This window comes from Lagenorhynchus albirostris, chromosome 15, assembly GCF_949774975.1.
Source record: "Lagenorhynchus albirostris chromosome 15, mLagAlb1.1, whole genome shotgun sequence".
Classification (NCBI taxonomy): domain Eukaryota; kingdom Metazoa; phylum Chordata; class Mammalia; order Artiodactyla; family Delphinidae; genus Lagenorhynchus; species Lagenorhynchus albirostris.
Window position 1 is genome coordinate 53,473,199 of NC_083109.1, and position 16,785 is coordinate 53,489,983.

General features: G+C 48.3%; 1 protein-coding gene across 1 annotated transcript in view; it reads left to right on the plus strand.

Annotated features, from left to right (window-relative positions):
- SEC14L5 (SEC14 like lipid binding 5) overlaps positions 1-16,785 on the plus strand; it is a 42,645-nt gene that overhangs the window by 1,554 nt on the left and 24,306 nt on the right. Inside the window, exons 3-4 of the mRNA XM_060124065.1 lie at positions 14,005-14,154; positions 14,573-14,704. Of these exons, the coding sequence (XP_059980048.1) occupies positions 14,005-14,154; positions 14,573-14,704 (282 nt within the window). The remainder of the gene's footprint in view (positions 1-14,004; positions 14,155-14,572; positions 14,705-16,785) is intronic.

The following is a 16,785-nucleotide window of genomic DNA, read 5'->3' on the forward strand; positions in this document are numbered from 1 at the left end:
GCCTTAAGTTCTGTGGCCAGGAAGAGGTAGAGCCGGGCTTGGACCTGCACGGGGACAAGGGGGTAATTCCAGGGCCACAACACCCCCCATGTCCTCCCTCTGCTCACACACCCCCTCCCCTCCCCTTCAAGGAAGCTGAGACCAGGGGGAGAGTGGGCACGTGTGGGCAGGAAGGGTCTGAGAGCAGTTGTCTAACTATGCAACATAGAATTGTCTCCCAGGCCCTCCTGGATCAGTGGTCTGTGCACCGTGGGGCAGGTGCTGGGGACAGGCAGACGTGGGTTTCCTTCTTGGTGCCAATCACTCTGCCTCTCAGAGCTTTCCTCCCCAGTAAAACAGAGGCAGTGCTATGGGGTTGTGGTGAGGAGTGAATGAAATAGTGCCCGGTGCCTCTGGCTCAGTGCCTGGCACACAGTAGGTGCTCACTAAATGCAGCTGTCCCTGTTATTACACCATATGGTGTTTTAAGTGATTGTACTGAAAGTGTAAGAAACACCAGAATCCACCCACATTGTCCTCATCCCACCCTTGGTTGCTTAATCCCAGCCTTCTTTCCAAGGACTTTGATATCAGTTGACAGCTCTGTGTGTGTGTCCTCCCCTAACCTATTCTATGAATCTACCTACGTATGTCACATAAAAGATGAAAAAGCATCATTGCAGTAATCCATACATGTCGTGCTGTAATGTGTAGATGGGTCCAGGTCAGGAAAGAAGCAGGAGCAGGCCTGGGCTTGTACTGACAAGCTGGGTGACCTTGGGCAAGTTACTTAACCTCTCTGAGCCTGCACTTTCCGTCTCTAAAATGAGGATTACATGGTTTCCAAATCTGGGGGTCTGTTGTGGATTAATTGAGTCAACACATGTAAAGCTCCCAGTACAAGGTCTGGCACAGACCAAATGCTATTACTGTTATTGTTACTGTTATTGTGTTGTTGTCTGTGTGACTTTCCTTCATTTGTAATGGGGGTGGGACACCCCAGAGACTTAGGGATGTGCAGTCAGAGGTGCTGCGTCCCTGCCGTTGCCTGGCTGTGCTCTGGCTGTGTGTATTTAGAAAGTCACTGAATTTCTCTGAGCCCCCATTTCTTCCTTTGTGAAATAGGCCTGGTTATATGCACCTCATAAGGTTGTAACTAGGATTGAAGGTGATTGTAGCGCATGTGTGGTGGGGGGTGGGGGAGGGGAGGTGGCCAGCACAGGGCCTGGTCTATACTTAGTGGACAATAAATGGCAGCTAAATATAAATAATCATCCTCTGTCTAAGGCTCCAGACAGCTCACATATTCTGACCCTAGGACTCATTCATTCATTCATTCATTCACTCAATAGAAGAGAGACACTGTCCCCACTTTTCTGGGATAACCTATGGCCCAGAAAGCCATGAAGCCAAGAAGCTGAGACAAACGACTAGAATGGAAAACTAGCAAATTTTTATTATTGCATGGGCTTAATAAATGTAAATTTAATGTAGTATGTTTAGGATTCTCAAAAAAATATTTACAATCATTGCATTTTAAAATAAAAATGCCTGCTAAGACTTAAGACTTAGCACTTAAGATTGTATTAATAGGACTGTTGGAATATGTGAAGTGTATTTTGTCAGCTTTGAGTTCCATAATTGACTCAGTTTACTCCCCTAGCTGTTAACAGTCTCTAGGGGTTGATGGATAAATGCTTGTGGGTACAACAGGAAACAAAAGTTTTCAGATATTTATTATCTGTATTGTACTAATTTGTCATTTGTATTTTTCAAATACTATGTCGCCTTATCTCCATACAGTCCTTGTTGGTGAAAGGGCCCCAAACTGCCCCAACATTGGCGACAAAGCCACTTTGCCGACTGTTTACAAAACATCATTGTCCCCAGAATAGCTGCATAACTCAACATAACTTGCTCGCTGTGCGGGCACAAAAGGGTTTTTCTGCACTTAATGTCGGTCTTTGTTTCTCAGCTAAACACTTGCCCTCAGTTTGGGTCAGATGCCAGGGAAGTTTCGGATGAACTCAGCTATTTTGACCACATCCGAGTGACCAGACAAGCTGGCTTTTGGTTTTTCTGTTTAACAAAACTGACTTGAGAATCAAAGTACCCCTTCACTTCTTCAGAAATCCACCAAACCACTGAAGTTCACAAACCACTGAAACTGGGTTTGTGGAATTGGTTATAAAATAGTACTAAGGCAACCTTTCTAGATCCAGCTTAAAATTAAAAAAAAAAAGATTTCTCTCTTTCATTTCAAAAATGTAACTAACCCACTGAGTGGGTATCTCTCTCCTTGGGCCAAATTCCTTGACGTGAATTCTGTTTCTGAAGGATGGAATTCTAGGGACCTTTGCTTTCTCCTTTCTTGATAGTATTCTGTATTATTGGATTCAAAACAATGAGCTTGTATTATCTTGGTAAGCAGAGGAATACAATTAAGACAATGGAGGCAGCTGCCTATCAGGGTTGGAGAGAATCCCTTGTCCCTTTGAATGTGGGGTCCCCGAAGGTGGGGGGTCTTTGTGGAGATCCCAGTATGTAGAACACAAAGACCATGTTTTGGACTGTGGACTGTGGTTACTTGAGCCCTGAAGGCCACTCTCTGGTCAGCCTACAGCCTGTTGTGAATGATTTCCAGCTCATCTGGGCTCTTCTCCTGAATGGGTGGAGGTTACGAGCCGGATCCTCTAGCTGGGTCCCTGCTCCAGTTTCTTACCTGTGAAATGGAGATAATAAAGGCCTCTGCTCCTCAGAGAGCTGAAGTGAGGATTAAGTGAAGGGACATGTGTACCCGGACAGAGCCTGGCATGTTGTTTAATGCTCATGAAATATCCCTTAAGTGTATTATTATCATTTATTGTTTTAACAGCTTTTAAGAGCTATAACTCACCTACCATACAATTCACCCATTTAAAGCGTCCAAATCAAGCAGCCGCATAGCACAGGGAGATCAGCTCGGTGCTTTGTGACCGCCTGGAGGGGTGGGATAGGGAGGGTGGGAGGGAGGGAGACGCGGGAGGGAGGAGATATGGGAACATATGTATATATGTGTAACTGATTCATTTTGTTGTAGGGCAGAAACTGACAAACCATTGTGAAGCAATTATACTCCAATAGAGATGATTAAAAAAAAGGGTCCAAATCAAGCGTCTTTAGTATATTCATAGAGTTGTGCAACCATCACCACTGTCAGTTTTAGAACATTTTCATCACCCCAGAAAGAAAGCCCATACCCTTTAATCATTATCTCCTAAACTTCCCCGTCGGGCCTGGCCCTTGACAACCACCAATCTACCCTCTGTCTATGGTTTTGCCTATTTTGGGCATTTCATATAAATGAAATCATACACTATGTGGCCTTTTGTGACTGACTTCTCTCACTTAGCACAATATTTTCAAGGTTCATCCAGGTTGTAGAATCTATCAGTATTTCAACCCTTTTTGTGGCTGAGTAATATTCACGTTATGTGGATAGACCACATTTGTTTATCCATTCACAAGCCTATGGACATTTAGATTGTTTCAAATTTGGGGCTATTATGAATAACACTGCTGTGAACACGGATGCACAAGTTTTTGTGTGGACCTATTCCTTCCAAAGAAACCCCTGCTGTGAATGGTGGTTGTTATTTAGAATATTTAGGCAGATTCTATTTTAAATTTTATTTAACAAACATGTACACAGCACCTACTAGTTTTGAGTCCATTCAAATATTAACTCATGTGCTTCTCAGAACTACCCCATGAGCTAGGTTCGTTGGGTAACCCCATTTTACAGTTGAGGAGACTGAGGCACAGAAAGGATGAATGGATTATCCAAGGCCGCACAGCGAACACATGGCAGGTGTGGACTTAACTGCAGGCAGTTTGGCTCCAGAGTTTACATCTCCAACCATGAGCTCTGCTGTTTCTCAGGGCTGAGGATCTGAAGTTATTGGGGTGGCCTCTGGGCCGAGTAAGCCGTCCCATGGGGCAGTTACCATCAGGTTTGTGTCTGGAATGTCCACACCCCATCAGAACCCTGCAAAGGAGAGCAGAGCCAAAACCTACAGTCCCTGGCTTCTTGGAGGGCAGCTGATCACAACAGTCCAGAAAGGTTTAACGAACACCCTGTGTGCCCACCCCCTCAGGCCAGCTCAGAGGCAAGTACTTTAACAGCAGCCTCAGCTGCAGCAGAAGAGGAAACTGAGGCTTAGAGCGGTTAAGGAGACTGTCCCTGTGTCAGCGTATTTGTTTGCTAAGGCCGCGTAACAAAGCATCACAACTGGGTGGCTTAGAACAACGGAAATGTATTGCCTCCCAGTCCTCGAGGCCAGAAGTCCAAGATCCAGGTGTTACCTGGGTCGTGTTCCCTCTAAAGGCGCTTGGGAAGGATCTGCTCCAGGCTTCTCTCCTGGCTTCTGGAGCTCCTTGGCTTGTGGTGGCATAACTCCAACTTTCACGTGGTATGTTCCCTGTGTGTGTGCACTTCTATGTTCAAATTTCTTCTTTTTTTTGTTTTTGGCCACGCCGCGCAGCTAGCGGGAGCCTAGTTCCCCGACCAAGGACTGAACCTGGGCCCTGAGCAGTGAGAGTGCAAAGTCCTAACCTCTGGACCGCCAGGGAATTCCCTAAATTTCCCCTTTTTACAAGGACAGCAGTCATCTTGGATTTGTAAGAACATCCTAATGACCTCATTTTAACTTGATTACCTGTATAAAGACCGTATTTCTAAATGAGGCCACATTCTGATGTACCCAGGGTTAGTTATCCAACATAGCTTTTCGGGGGGACACGATTCAGCCCATAACTCTCAGTCAATGGCATCATTACTAAATGGCAGAGATTCGAATTTAGGGAATCTGACCCCATAGCCTGAGCTCACAGCCAGACATCCTGGATTCTGTCTCTGATGTTCAGTGAACATCTATGTGCCAGTGGCTGACGTGGCTTCAGAAGTAACCCGGCTACCTCTTGTCCGTCCCCTGCCCAGGGGTCCCTGTGGGGCTCAAAGCTCTGTGGTTTTGTGGTCATCTCAGATTCTGCAAACCTAAAGAAGGAAGACGGCGTGATAATTTCCTAAGCAATAGGCTGGCTGTTCATCCGGAGGAAAGGTTATAGAGGTGAGGGCTGTTGGTAGCAATTAAGTGTTAAAATATTTAAAGACCTGGACTTTGTATTGATAAACAGCTTGTAATTTAGCAAATGGGTTATTAATAAGGAGCAGCCTCTGAAGGTAAATCCTTGCAGCCCAGACCAACGGCAGGCAGTTAAAGTTGGAATCGTTGTTATGGATGTAGTTTTAATAAAGCAGCTGGGGCCTTATTTAAATGAGTTTAAATTAGTTCCCTGGAGCCTGTCATCTGATCCCGTTGCTAACAGATTAAGGGAAGCAACATTTTCCACCCTGGATTTCTTACAGGGCCCTGACGGGCTCTGATCTGGGCTGGGAGAACGGAGGTGATCCACTGCCCAGCAAAGTAATCTGATTTCAGGGGGCCCTGAAATCAACTTTAGGCCCTCATTCATTAGTTTATGCATGCGTTAATTCTTGCACGTATGCATTCCACCAATACTTATTGAGTTTCCACTGTGTGCCAAACACCGTGCCAGGTTGCAGGAGCTACAGACTAGGTGATTCTTAGCACTTCTTGAAATGCATCATTATTCTGTTAATTTGCTTGCCTACTTGTTTATATGGAATTTGCTTGTTTATTTGTTTATATGGGTCTTTTTCATTACATTAAGCTTCAGAAAGGGGGAGACCTGGTCTGTCTTGTTCTCGTTCTGTCTTGACCTGGTTCTCCTGACATGATCCCTTCGTGCCCTCATAGAGCTTGCTGTGTGTGTGTGTGTGTGTGTGTGTGTGTGTGTGTGTGAGAGAGAGAGAGAGAGAGAGAGAGAGAGAGAGTCCAGGCAATGTCATGTAGCAGGATTTGTAATTGGGGCAGAACTTGTTTCTTTGAAGAAATGAATGTGGCTTAGTTGGGCCCCTGTGATTTAGAAAGTGGCTGGTGGGGTCAGTTCATTTCTTCAAGGACTTTGGGCGCTTGGGAAGGTGTGGAAAGTGGATTGGAGGGGACATTTCCATCCCAGAGGTGGGGAGAGCTTGGGGAAGCAGAGTTGACCAAGGTTGGGTGCATTTCGGAGACACTTAGAAAACCTAAAATAGCATTTCGGGACTTCCCTGGTGGCGCAGTGGTTAAGAATCTGCCTGCCAATGCAGGGGACAGGGGATCGCGCCCTGGTCTGGGGAGATCCCACATGCCTCGGAGCAACTAAGCCCGTGTGCCACAACTACTGAGCCTGCGAGCCACAACTACTGAGCCCACGTGCCACACTACTGATGTCCACGCACCTAGAGCACGTGCTCCTGCAACAAGAGAAGCCACCGCAATGAGAAGCCCGTGCACCGCAATGAAGAGTAGCCCCTGCTCGCCACTTTCTCTACCCAATGCAGCCATAAATAAATAAATTTATAAAAAAATAAAAATAAAATAGCATTTCCCTCCCATCATGATCCAGACATAGCACTAAGTGTCAAGACACTCTGGGTTGGCCTCACTGCCGCCCTGCCTCTCCCTGAACCATCAGGGGTACCAGCTGATCCCGGAAGTCCGTGGGTGCAGAGCATGTTCACAGGAGAATTGTTCCCCACTCCGCTCCCCACGAGTGGGTAAGAAGCCACAGCAGGCTTTTGTGCAGTGCCCTGGCCCAGCAGAGGGGCTACACATTCCCGCAGGGCCAGAGAGGCCAGACGTTCCCCTGGCATGACCTCACGAGGAGGACACCAGGTCCCAGCCAGGCAAAGGGAGGCTGGCTTCCTTCCTCTTCCTTCCTTCCTTCCTTCCTTCCCTCCTTCAGCAAATATTGGCTGGGTGTCTATGGTGTCCCAGGTGTGCTACGAGGCCGCTGGGGAATCCAGTGGGGAAGGAAACAGACCTAGAGACAGAGGCATTGACTATAAACAAATAAACACAGACATGGTACCCTACTCCAAATCACAATCTGGTAGGGCTATAAACCATCCAGAAGATGGCTTACCCTCTTAAAAAACTGTGGTAAAATATACATAACGCAAAATTAACCATTTTTAGGGGTACAGTTCAGTGGCATTAAGTGCATTCACATTGTTGTGCAACCATCACCGCCATCCATCACCACAACTTTTTCATCCTCCCGTACTGAAACTCTGTCCCCATTAAACAGTAACTCCCTGTTCTCTCCCTCCCCCAGTCCCTGGCAACCACCATTCTACTTTCTGTCTCGATGAATTTGACGACTCTAGGGACCTCATATAAGTGGAATCATACAGTATTTGTCCTTTTGTGTCTGGCTTCTTTCACTGAGTATTATGTTTTCGAGGTTCATCCACGTTGTAGCGTGTGTCAGTATGTCATTCCTTTTTATGGCTGCATAATATTCCGCTACATGGCTGGACCGTATTTTGTTTTTCCATTCATTTGTCAATGGATATTTGGGTGGTTTCCACTTTTTTGGCTACTGTGAATAATGCTGCTGTGAACATGGGTGTACAAATATCAATTCAAGAACCTGTTGGTTTACCCTTGTCCATTAAAAAAAAGAAATCTATGTGGTGACTGGCACTGTGCTAAATGCCTCACACACCTTATCTCCCTTTAATCTTTTCAACAACCCTTACAGAGTCGGTATCATTGTCATCATCATCATCCTTTTCTTTCTGAGGAAACTGAGTCTCAGAGAAGCTAAGTTGAGGTCACCCCACTGGCAGGTGGCAGAGGCAGTGTCTAAACCCCATGCGTTGCGTTGTCTCTGCCATTTCATCATATCCCTTGCCCCCTGGGTCCTTCTGACTCTTTTGTCTCCATCGTTTTGTCTCCTGAGCTGCCTTTGGCTAGAATAGCAGCAGGTTTCTCAGCTCCAGGGCCATCTGGGTACACCTGTTTCTATAGATTGTATACAGCAGTCGTTTCAAAATGTTCCAGTGATGTTGCCCTGGTTCACCCATGTCTGCTTGCCTTCATCAGCGGGGATGTCACTACTGCCATCGGGTGTCTGATGGCTCCTTCAGCAACTCTGAGCAACTCTGCCAAGAGCTGGGGGATCCACACAATGAAATATTATTCAGCCGTGAAAAGGAATAAAGCACCGACACGGACTACAACACGGATGAACCTCAGAAACATAATGCTCAGTGAAAGAAGCCAGACACAAAAGGCCACGTATTGTATGATTCCATTTGCATGAAACGTCCAGAAAAGGCAAATCCATAGAGACAGAAAGTGGATTAGTGGATGCCTAGGGCTGGGGTGGGGGGAAAGGGCAGTGACTGTGATGGGTGTGGGGTTTCTGTGGGGTGATGAGACGTTTTGGTATTAGAGAGTGGTGATGGTTGCAAAACTTTGTGAATGTTCTAAAATCCACTGAACTGTACATTTTTATTTTTATTTTTTTAATTAATTAATTAATTAATTTTGGCTGCGCCAGGTCTTAGTTGAGGCACGCAGGATCTTTGTTGCGGCATGTGGAATCTTTAGTTGTGGCATGCGGTCTCTTAGGTGCAGGTGCAGTGTGTGGGATCTAGTTCCCGGACCAGGATGGAACCTGGGCCCTCTGCATTGGGAGCGCAGAGTCTTACCCACTGGACCACCAAGAAAGTCCCTGAACTGTACACTTTTTAAGAGTGCATTTTATGGTATGAGAATTATATCGCAATTTAAAAAAACAGTTGGGGGAGCTGAGAGGATTGATACGTCTGTTCTGGGGTCTCCCAGGCTTGCGGGGGAAGCTGGGGGTGGACAAGAAAGTCCCCTGAGGAGTGTGACAGGGAGGGTACACTTTGTGCAATGGTCACGGTTGTCAGTGCCAAATCCAGCCTGCAGCACGGAAAGAGAAGGTGAAGTGTTGGACTAGAATATGTTGGTGTGGTTTGGATATTCTTTTCCCACTTTTGGCGGAAGGTTTGGGGTAAGCAGCATTCCAGCTTCCTTTGAATTTGCATGAGGAAGAGCAGGAAGGAAGGAGGGAGGGGAGGGGAGGAGGGAGCAGCTGTCAAGTGATTAGCAGAAATAGCTTTTCTGTACTTTATAGAATCTCACTCTTTTTTAAAATTTAAATTTATTGAACAAATGCTTATGTAGAACGAACCATGTGCCAGGCACTGTTCTCAGCACTTAACCAAAACAGGTTCCTTTATTCCCCTGATGGCTCAGTAAGGGAGCTACTTTTCTCATTCTCCTTTTAACAAATGAAGGAAGGAGGGAACTGAGAGCTTGATGACTTGTTCAAGGCTACAGAGCTGGTAGTAAGCAGAGTAGAGATTCGAACCCAAGCCCCAGAGTCCACAACCTTCATGGCTAAGCTACACTGTCCTTCACTCCTTTATCATGTACTGTCTATTGAGTGTCGACTGCATGCTAGGTATTTTGCTAAGCACTAGGGATTCAGGGCTGATGACTTTTTACTTCAGCAGTTGTGACACGGGAAAGAAGGAAAGAGGCACAACTGAGCACTCATTGGGAGGTTTCATGATTACTTCCCTTTATAGAGTAATCATGTTATAGACTAATCGTGTTCTCGGGGAGAAACAGGAAGTACTGTGCTCAAGGTTACCCAGCCTGGAAATGGGCAAGTCTGGCTAGGAATCTAGGCTCCCCTTTCCACATGGTTAGTGTGTTGATGTGGATTTTTGCAGGATGGGCAGCTCGTAGGAGACTTTCAATAGAAGTTTCCACTGGCCTCTGCCTGCCCCAGCCCTGTCCCTGCCTGGGCAGGTTCTGGGCCTTGGACCAGCTCCCTTTCTGAGCTGGCATGCGTGGGTGTCCCTCTCCAATCACTTGGCGGAAGGGCTGAAACCAAATCCTTCTGCTACCCTGTGTCCCCGAGGAGGCCACAGCATGTGTTTGTCCAGCTGGGAGAAGCTCAGGCCTCATTTGTGGGGATAGCAGTCAGCGTCTGAGGCTCTCAAGTAGGGATAAAACTATCTGTGTGAGCTGGTTTCCAACACAGGGAGGGTCCTGTGAACTACCTGATCCTGTAAGACCCTGTCACCTGCCAAAGGCAAAGGGCCCCTGATCTGAGGGTTTTGGGCCAGCAGGATTCAGGATTTCCAAAACACTGACATTTGTGATGTAGCCAATGTCCACTGAGAGGCAGGACTGGGAGGTTCGGGGTTGGGGGCTGGGTCAGATGGGCCTGCGATCCAACCCCACCACTTACTGGCCCTGTGATGCCAGAGGCAAGTCACTCTGCCTTCTCGAGCCTCAACTTGCTCATCTGTAAAATGGGGAAATACTAGTTTCCATCCCAACGGGATGTCATGAGGACAAAATGGTGCAGTCAGCCCTCTGTAAATGTCACCATAACAACGGTGTCCAACACCAGCCCTCACAACCCCAGGGAATCTCTGGCTGACAGCCTCTGACCCTGGAGAATTAGCACTGGGGTAGACTCCTTATTTTGGGGCCCCCTGCCTTCCAGATGGAGCCTGGGCTCTGGGGTCCCCACAGTGCTTGGGGTGGCACCATTGTTGAAACAGCAGTGCCTTCCCTCACACAGTCAGGGAAAGCTGTGTCCAAGAGCCCGTCTGCTGCTGATCAGCTCCGCCGTTATCTGGGGGTGCCAGACGGGATTCTTCCAACAAGAGGTTTGTAACAACAGGAAGTTGGTGAAGTTCGGTTGGCTGTGTGCACTGCACTAACGGCCTGTCATTTCTCTCCCTGGACCCCTTTCTTGGGGCTTTTTGGGCCATTGGCAAGTTTGCATTCTTTCTTTCCTTGCCCGTCGGCTTTTCCTTGTTAGCCCTAGTTAGCCCAAGAACTGAGATGGGCACATGTCTGAGTTCAGTGCCGCAAAAAAAAAAAACATAGCCCAGGCCTTGGGTATGCCATGTGCAAGCACGTATATGGTTAGAAGGTGCCATAAGTGCTGCCAAGAAAATGAACAGGACAGAGAACAGTACAGGAGGCAGCGTTGCAGGGATGAAGGTAGGGGAGGAGGTCCCAGGAAGGGGGGCTGGCACAGATGAGTCCCTGAAGCCAGAACATCTCTTGAGCCTTCAATCCAGGTCTCCTACCCTCTGGAAGCCCCTGTGACTCAAACCTCTCTCCCCCTTGGATGTCAGGTGGATTGATTAGTGTTCCAAGAAGAGGGAGCAGCAAGTGCAAAGGCCCTGTGGCAGGAACAAGCTTGGTGGGTATATTTGTTTCCTGTGGCTGACATAACAAAGTACCACAAACTGGGTGGCTTAAATAGCAGACATTTTTTACCTCATAGTCCTGGAGGCTGGAAGCCTGAGATCAAGGTGTCGGCAGAGCTGGTTCCTATTGAGGGCTGCGAGGGAGAATCTGTTCCATGCCTCTCCCCTAGCTTCTGGTGTGGCTGGAAATCTTTGGTGTTCCTTGGCTTCACCCCAACCTGTGCCTTCATCTTCACATGGCATTCTCTCTGTCTGTGTGTTTGTGTCCAAATTTCCCTGTTTTAAAAGGATGCCAGTCCTATTGGATTAGGGGCCTCCCCCCTACTCCAATACGACTTCATCTTAATTAATTACATCCACAACAAACCTATTTCCAAATAAGGTCACATCTTGAGGTACTGGGGGGGGTTAGGATTTCAACCTATGAATTTTGTTAGGGGTGGATGACACACAATTCAACCTATGACAGCATGTTCCAAAAACAGCAAGGCTGGAGCAGAGAAAAGGAGGCTGCAGTGGGAGGTGGGATGGTGGAACAGAGTAAGGAGTGTAAGAGTAAGAGTGGGATTTGTTCCGGGCATCTAGGCCTGTTCTGAGTATGTCATTCCATTTGGGGAGCAGGAGAGAGACTGCAGAACAGAGGAATTGGAGATGCTCAGGGGCAGTGTGGCCACTGCTTGGCAGGAGTTGAAGGACTGAGGGTAGAGAAATCAAGACCACATGGCCCCGGGGGAAAATGTCTGGGCTGTTTCCAAGCTGCTGAGCAAGGGGTTCCTGAGGGAGCAGGGGCTGGGCTGGCTTGGGATTTAAATCCGTTCACCATATTGCACTGTGTGACATTGGATAAGTTACTTAGTGTCTCTGGGCTCCAGTTTCCTCATTTGTCAAATGAGGGCACCATTCAGAGGATTAAATGGAAGAAGGCACACAGCTGGAGGAGCAGAGTCGAGGCCTCACTGTGTGCCAACTGCTCTGAGACGTGGTCTAGTGACATCCTTACCACCAGCCCATTTTATAGATGTTGAGATGGAGGCTCAGAGAGGGCAAGCGACTTGCCTAAGGTCATGCAGTGAGAAGGTAGCAGGAACTCAAACTGAGCCTGACCAGTTCTGACACATGCACCCTTTTCCCTCCATAAACTTTCAAAAAAAGGTCAGCATCCCTCTGCCCATCACGGAGGTGGGGCAGAGCCCAGCTCCTCTGGCTCTCCCTCTGCTCAGAAGAGGCTGGGAGGGTGTTGTTTGCAGTTCTTGCAAATGTGCACTGTGCCACCATTTGAGTCCTGTTGCCTGGAAAATAAAAACCCTGGGTGCCTACTATGTTCCAGGCTCTGCCTGAGATACTCAACCTGGTATATACCCATTTTCCAGATGATGAAATGGCTAAGAGAAAAGAAGGGACTTGCTTCTCCTGGAGGTGGAGCTGGGCTTCATGCCAGGCGCCTGACCCCACCCCAAGCTCTGCTTACTTTGCTATGCAGCTCCTTCCTCAGTGGAGAAATGCCTTCCTCTGAAAGAGGGCTCAAGGTGGCCTGAGATGTGTAGGGGAGACACAGTTCTCAGGGGGCCTCCCTTGCCAGCCCTGAGGCTAGACCCCCAGGAGTGCCATTGTGCATTCTCCCCTGAGGAGAGTTATTCTAACCCTGGGGTGTTTGTACAAAGCAACCAGCCTCTACACATGGAGGCAGCCCTGTCCTCCTGACCCTGGCGGACGATGTGCTGGGCTGGCCTCGCGGGACCTTGAGTGACACCAAGAGCACCAAGCATCTCTTCCTTGTCCCTCCTGCGCCTCTGCCCTTCTGAGCTGGGTGGTCCCGCCTCCCTGCCAGGAGCCAGGAGGGAAGGGAAGGAGGTGTGTGTCCTCAGATGCCGGCACTATTTTTGGAGCTCACTTTGATCCTTGCTTCTGGGACACGTGGCTGTGACAGGCTCTTGGAGCAAACCCTGCTTGAATACAGTCAGCCACGGATGCTGGTATGCCCCCCGGCGGCTCTGACCCTGGCTCTTCTGGAATTGAGCTCTCATCCTCCAATCTGGATGCTTTTTCTTTCTTTTACTTGCCTAACTGCCCTGGCTAGAACCTCCAGGACAATGTTGCATGGAAGCAGCCAGAGCAGACATCCCTGCCTAGTTCCTGATCGTAGGGGGAAAGTGTCAGTCTTTCACCATTGAGTATGATGTTAGCTGGGGTTTTTGTAGGTGCCCTTTGTCAGGCTGAGGAAGCTCCCTTCTATTCCGAGTTTGTTGAGTGTTGTTTTTTATTGTTTTAATCATGAAGGGGTGTTGGTTTTGTCGATTGCTTTTTTCTAAAAGATATCTTCTTTTAAAATGCTCCAAGCCATATTTAAAATAGATAACCAACAAGGACCTACGGTATAGCACAGGGAACTCTGCTCAATATTCTGTGATAACCTAAATGGGAAAAGAATTTGAAAAAGAATAGATACATGTATATGTATAACTGAACCACTTTGCTGTACACCTGAAACTAACACAGCTTTGTTAATCAACTATACTCCAATATAAAATAAAAAATAAAAGACAAACATAAATAAATAAAATGCCCCAAGCTAGCCCACTCTACCTTCCCAGGGCAAAAACTCAAACGTAGAGTCAAAACGTGATTTGCCAAGTCATAGCTCAGGCACTCCTGTGTCACTGCTCTATAATAGATGTTAAGACGGTGGTCTTGGTAATACAGGCAGTGGTCACTGCTCTTTGCACAGGCCAGGACTCTCTTCTCTTCTCTGGGTACCCCCTCTTGGAATTGAGACAACAGCCCAGTGAGGGCTGGAGGGAGAAAGGTTGTGCTCTGGCTGCCCCCAGCCCCCTTGGCGCTCACCCCCGCCCCTCTGTCCCCAGGCCTATGAGAAGCGCTTCCCCACCTGCCCGCAGATCCCGGTCTTCCTGGGCAGCGAGGTCCTACGCGAGTCCCGCAGCGCTGATGGGGCGGTGCACTTGGTGGAGCGGAGCTGCCGCCTGCGGGTGGAAGCCCCGCGGCTGTTGCGGAAGGTGGGCGCGGAGGGGGTCCTGGAGAACCAGGGACCCCGCGGAGGAGGGGACCGGACGGGTGGTAGGGGATGGCGGGCGGGGAACCTGGGACCAGGGTGTGGGTTCAGGCGTTGGAGTGAGTGTGTATTGGTACCCGGAGGGCGTTCTGGGCTGGGGGCCTCCCGTGTCCAGGAGAGACGAGGGCCGGGAGGCTGGGCTGAGACTGTAGGAGGACCAGAGACAAGAGGGAGTCCCGGGGTCCGGGAAGTCGGGGGAAGGGGGAAAAGTCGGGGATCCGGGCTCTGGCTGGTGGGCAGGTGCGGGGCAGGGGACTGGGGGTCCCGGGGTCCGAGGGTGACAGGCGCCAACACTCTGGGTTCGCGCCCCCAGCCGCCACCTCACGTCCAGCACGCACGTCCCTGCTGCCCTGTCCCTGCAGATTGCAGGCGTCGAGCACGTGGTCTTCGTGCAAAGAAACATCTTGAACTGGAAGGAGAGGACTCTCCTCATTGAAGCGCACAACGAGACCTTCGCCAGCCGCGTGGTGGTCAAGGAGAACTGCAGCTACACGGTGAGCAGCGGGCTGGAAGCCCCGATATATATGTATTAGCTTAAGCAGTCTCAAAAACTGCTTGGGACATACTTACTAAAATATTATTCGTGTTTATCTGAAATTCAAGTGTGACTGGGCATCTTGTATTTTATTGGCTAAATACAAGACCCTGCCTCCCCACCCCCTTAATGAAACTGTGCCTCAGTTTCTTCACCTGTAAGATGGGGTTAATGATTGTACCTACCACATAGGTTGTGGTGAGGATTAAATGAAGTAAAATATCTGAACCCCTTAGAGCAGTGCCTGGCACATACTAAGTCCTGTATACGTGTTAACTTTTTTTTTTTTTGCGGTATTTGGGCCTCTCACTGTTGTGGCCTCTCCCGTTGTGGAGCACAGGCTCCGGACGCGCAGGCTCAGCGGCCATGGCTCACGGGCCCAGCCGCTCTGCAGCATGTGGGATCTTCCCGGACCGGGGCACAAACCTGTGTCCCCTGCATCGGCAGGCGGACTCTCAACCACTGCGTCACTAGGGAAGCCCACGTGTTTAACTTTTTATAAAATTTTTTATTGGAGTTGATTTACAATGTTGTGTTAGTTTCAGGTGTACAGCAAAGTGAATCCGTTATACATATATCCACTCTTTTTTTTTTTAGACTCTTTCCCATATAGGCCATTACAGAGTAATGAGTAGAGTTCATGTTAACTTTTAATGTAATTAATGATAATTATTATTCTCCAGTACATACTGATTGAGCGCCTACTATATGCCAGGCAACCTGACAAGTCCTGGGCACCCAGCAGTGGACCAATCTGCCTGACCATTGCCTTCACGGGACTTCCATTCCAGTGGGAGACACAGATGAGAAAAAAAAATCAATATATACTTACAACTTTGTCACAGTACTAAGAAGGGATCCAGAGTTACAGAAAATAAGAGGAGGTGACAGTGTCTTAGGTAACAGTGTCCTCCAGGCCTCTCGGAGGACATGCCGCTGAAGCTGAGATCGGAAGGATGAGAGGGCTGGGAAGAGAGTTCTGGAGGAGGAAACAGCATGTGTGAAGACCCTGAGGTGGATGAGGGAGGTCTGAGAATGGGGGCTGCAGGGGCCGAGTACTGCTGGCCTCGGGGCTGCAGTGAGGAGTTTGGAGGCATTTGCTGGGATGAACCCAGCTCTGCCACTTTCTTGCTGAGTGACACTGGGCAATTGCTTCCCCTCCCCGGGCCACCCTTCCATATCTGTAAAATGGGGACAGCAGCAGAACCCGCCTCACTGGGCACTGGGAGAAGCAAATGAGGTAATGTAGGTAAAGCCCCTTAGCTGATGCTACATCCCAGATGGTTAGCTCAAGGTGGTAACTCCAGGGTAAAAAATGTGGCCCATTACAGGTTTTTTTTTTTTTTTTTTAATTGGTTGTGCCGCATGGCTTGCGGGATCTTAGTTCCCTGAACAGGGATCAAACCTGCGCCCCCCGCAGTGGAAGCATGGAGTTCTAACCACTGGACCGCCAGGGAAGTCCCCTGGGTGTTTTTGATGTGTCTTTGCCCAGCCTCCTGTTTGGGAGACCTTGCCTCATTCACCTGTCTGGTCCCTAGACACTTTGTGTGGTGCCTCGTATACAGCAGGCATCCAGTAAATTCTCACCGCTTTTTCCTTCCACATTTTCAGCTCCTGTTGGAGCCTCCTGGAAACTGAGTCCAGGATGTTTACCTCTGGGGAGGTGTTGGTGGTAGTTTTTTATGTCACTTTTAGTGTAGTGTTTCTTAGAGTGAGTTCTGCCAACAGCTGGTGAGCAGTATCACCAAGGCTGCTTGTAAATACAGATTCTAAGGCCCTACCTTGGACCTGTTCAGCCCAGGCATCTGCATATTTAACAGATGCCCTGCTAATGCTTCTGCCCACGGAAGTTTGAGAGGCACTAAGGCTGGGTCTGCACAGTAGCTCTGTCCATGAAATTTGTCTTTGCTTACATATATATGCATATTTATTTATAATAAAGATATGATATATAAATACATATTTTTTAAATATAAAATATAGTATTTATGTATAATTTATTTATAATGGTATATTAAATATGTTATTTAAATATATTAC